Source organism: Dichomitus squalens (assembly GCF_000275845.1).
Source record: "Dichomitus squalens LYAD-421 SS1 unplaced genomic scaffold DICSQscaffold_52, whole genome shotgun sequence".
NCBI lineage: Eukaryota > Fungi > Basidiomycota > Agaricomycetes > Polyporales > Polyporaceae > Dichomitus > Dichomitus squalens.
Window position 1 is genome coordinate 171,697 of NW_006766934.1, and position 3,777 is coordinate 175,473.

A 3,777-nucleotide genomic window follows, 5' to 3' on the forward strand; every position below is an offset into this window, starting at 1 on the left:
CCACTCTTTGATTAGTCATGGACACTTCTCTGTAGTATATAAGGACTTCAGATTGCGTCCTCCCTCTTCAGTCTTTCCTTACTGACTGAAGAGTGACTACTTCATTACCTTTACCTCTAACTTGTAGTTACTTACTTAACCTTTGTAGTCTTGCTTCGACTCTAGGTACAGTTCGTTACTGCAATACAGTCTTTCCTTACTGACTGAAGATCTTGCTTCGACTCTAGTCGGATCTAATCTTTGTCTTCACAGCCCCGAGTTTATCACTTGGACGTGCGGATATAGCCTTTGTCTTCTTGTTCTGTGATCTAAGCTTCAAGCGAGTTCCATTCATCGAGGTTGAGCTTGTACAATTTGATGATCATATGGCTTCCGTGTTGGCATTCTTTCCGAGGCTTTCTTGGATAAGACATCGCCATACTGCCGGTACTGTTCAGGTACATGGTTTGACCAGTATTCGCGGTCCTATTCACCTTTCGTTGCAGGGTTGGTGTCCTTTTTCTCTTCTAACCCAGCTCGCATCTGACGCGCACTCGGGTCATCTGAGAAGTTCATTCAGTGAATAAACTGATCAGTGCTTTCTCAGGATTCAGGGCTGAGGTCACCGTACTGATCTTGTACAACATCTTCCACTTGAGGAAGTTGCAAGCTCCGTAATTCTTCGTCCTGCACTGTGTGCCGGGTGCATATTGAGGGACAGCATGTGAACTCAATGTTTCCTGCATTCCAATCGAGTTCAGGGTTGTGTTCGTGCAGAAACGCCACGCCAATAATGATGTCTTGCCGCCCAATGTCTGTGACAAGGAACGACTGCCAAGCGAGGTGGTCTCCGATACGGAGTAGGCAACGGACGTAGTGGGTGATCAACCCTTTCTTATTCTCAGTGGCATCTGCATTGAAAACTCGCACTCCACGAGAGAGGCATCGTAGGGTGAGTCCGTGTTCTTGAACAAACCGGTGGTGGATAAAGCAAGAGTAGGCTTCTGAATCGAGGAGGGCTTCTGACTGAACTTCATGCGTACCTTGAGTGAGGGAAACTTTGAGATCGAATGAATTTCGCGGGCAACGTGCTGATGCGAGATAGATAACATTCCAACGCGGAACAAAAGTGTCCTCTAGGTCTACGCTATGATTACAGAGTCGGATACTTTGGTCAGTCTTCAAAGTACCCGTTCCAGAAAATCCTCCTCAGATTCCTTGACCTCGACGATGCGTGCAGTGGTCTCAGTTTCTGGTGCCTTGCCTCTGCCTTTTCCCCTGGCGGTTTCAAACTCCTTGAGGGCTCTGCAAATGTACTCCCACTTGTCTTCATTGGCCGTGTTCATCGTGCATACCTTGGTCGGAGCGGCCGGTTGCTTCTTCCTGTCCGGGAGCTCGTAGTAACCAGTGTACTGAGGGTTGCGACACTTCTGGCCAGTCGTAAACTTGTGCTTGCCGCAGCGGAAACAGAGCTTCTTGTTGAGCCATTCAAGCTGTTCCTCAGACAATTTCTCCGGTTTCCGCATTGCATCGACATCCATGGCATTGGGGTTCCGTGGGGGGCGACTAGTCGTGTGTTGCTGCCCTCGAGTTCCAATTTGCAGCTTGGGTACCCAGTCCAGGTAGTGTTCCCATTTCGTCGGAATCAGCATCAGGTTGACTTGCTGCATTGCCGTTATGACTGTAAGGATCTGCGAGTTCTTGCCGACCTAGTTGTTGATGCGCCAGATGAGTTCTACATCAGCGTAACCAGACTTCGAGGTGTAGCAGCAGAAGTTCTCGGCAAACTGAATGACCGTGGAGTGAGTTTTTGAGCACCACCCCTCGAGGGATGTTTGCGCGGTCTTCTCGGAGGCCAGTTGACGGTAGCCTGCCTTGAGTCGGTTGACGAAGTCGGTCCAGGATCCAAGGGTTCCGCCGTTTGATGCTGTCTCGACGTAGTCCTTGACATAGTCGTGTGCACCACCTTCCAAGTACATGAGGGCCAGGTTAATCTTGTCGTTGTCCGTGGTGATATTCTGAACACGGAACCAAAGGCTCATCTCTTGTAACCATTGTTTTAGAGTGATGTCTGAGCCTTTTTTACCCTCGTACTTGAGTGGTTCTGATCCCTTGATACGTGAGGCCTGTGATACGACAGGGGCTAGGGCGGTACTGATACCAAGCGTGGTACGGGTTGACAGGCCTTGCTCCAAATGTGTAAACTTGGCCGCGAGTTCCTTGTACTGTTTGACGAGCTCCATGTTGTTCTGGTTAAGAACCTCCAGATCCGCATTGACAGTGACCAGTTCCGCCTTCAGCTGTTTGTTCTCTTCCACAGCTTTGAGAGCGAGGTTCTCAGCAGTGTCAGCCTTGGTGTGAAGGCCTGTCATTGTTGGCTGCAGTGGGCCTCAGAGGGGTCACAATGGCCTAAGTCGAGCTCTGTAAGTCTTGAGGACCACAGAGTCGACTCAGGCGCAGATGACGGCGCACAGAGCGCGTGGGAACTATTCTAGAGTGCAGTCAGATCTACAGAAATGGAGACTACTAGTGAAAGAAATGCGGTATCTGTATGGAAACGAGAGTTGTGACTATACGAAAATTACCGTAGATAGCGGACAGCGCGAACTATGTATGGCGCGATGCGGGACTTGGTGCGATTAAAATCGACGGCGCTACAGCACCGACTCCAACACTCCCCCCTAATCCATCAAGTCCCCAATCCAAGCATCTTCACCATCTCAAGCACCTTGGGCTTGGGCAGCGACTTGGTCAGGATGTCTGCTGGCATGTCAGATGTGTGCAGATGCACAATCTCAAGCCGACCTTTGGCCACCTCATCTCTGAGCCAGTAGAAGCGCAGATCCAAGTGCTTCATCCGCCCATGATGCTCTGAGTTCTTGGCCACAGAGAGCGCAGAGAGGTTGTCGATGCGAAGCCTAGAGGCAGAGGAAATGTCATACCCAAACTCAGAGAGCAGGTTTCGCAACCAGAGCACCTCCTGGCCAGCTGAGACCGCTGCAACGAATTCTGCCTCTGTGGTGGAGAGAGCGACCAGGGATTGAAGGCGACTCGACCAGGAGATCGCTCCAGTGCCCATCTTGATCACATAGCCAGAGGTAGAGCGACCAGTGTCTGGGCAGCCTGCATGGTCCGCATCCGTGTAGGAGGTGAAGAGCTCTGAGTCCCACGAAGGGGAGTAGGTGAGCTTGTAGTCGAGGGTGCCCTTGATATAGCGAAACAGGTGCTTGACTGCCTTCCAGTGGGTGATGCCAGGGTTCTGCGAAAAGCGTGCTAGGTTGCCCACAGTGCGAGCTATGTCTGGGCGAGTTGCCACAGCCAGGTAGAAGAGGGAACCCACCGCTTGGTGGTAGGGAATGCTCTGCATCTCACGAATGTCAGAGGGCGAAGATGGGGCCATATCTGCGCTGAGACGAAGGCCAGGATCCATAGGAGTGCCCACAGGGTCGCAGTTTGCAAACCCATAACGCTCTAGGATGTCCAGGGCATACTGGCGCTGCGAAATCGACAGGGAACGCTTGGAGCGGTCGCGCTCAATCTTGACACCAAGCAGCCAGGAAGTGGGGCCCAGATCTCGCAGTTTGAAGTGCTTCTGGAGGTCGTCCTTGACGCGCTGGATGGCTGACTTGGATTTGCCAGCAATGGTGATGTCGTCGACAAAGACAGGGATGATGAGACGCACTCCATCGCGCAGATAGACCCAGACACTGTGCTCGCAGCTGAGTCGCTCAAAGCCAAGCTTGGTGAGCACCTCATGGAGCTTCTCATGCCAGCATTGACAGCCTGCTTGAGCCCATA

General features: G+C 51.8%; 1 protein-coding gene across 1 annotated transcript; it reads right to left on the reverse strand.

Annotated features, from left to right (window-relative positions):
* Positions 1 to 1,160: 1,160 nt before the first annotated feature.
* DICSQDRAFT_173828 (uncharacterized protein) lies at positions 1,161 to 1,649 on the reverse strand (the record flags this gene model as incomplete). The annotated part of the gene is made up of 1 exon (XM_007369629.1): positions 1,161 to 1,649. The coding sequence occupies one exon, from the start codon at positions 1,647 to 1,649 to the stop codon at positions 1,161 to 1,163; it is 489 nt and encodes a 162-aa protein (XP_007369691.1).
* Positions 1,650 to 3,777: the final 2,128 nt, after the last annotated feature.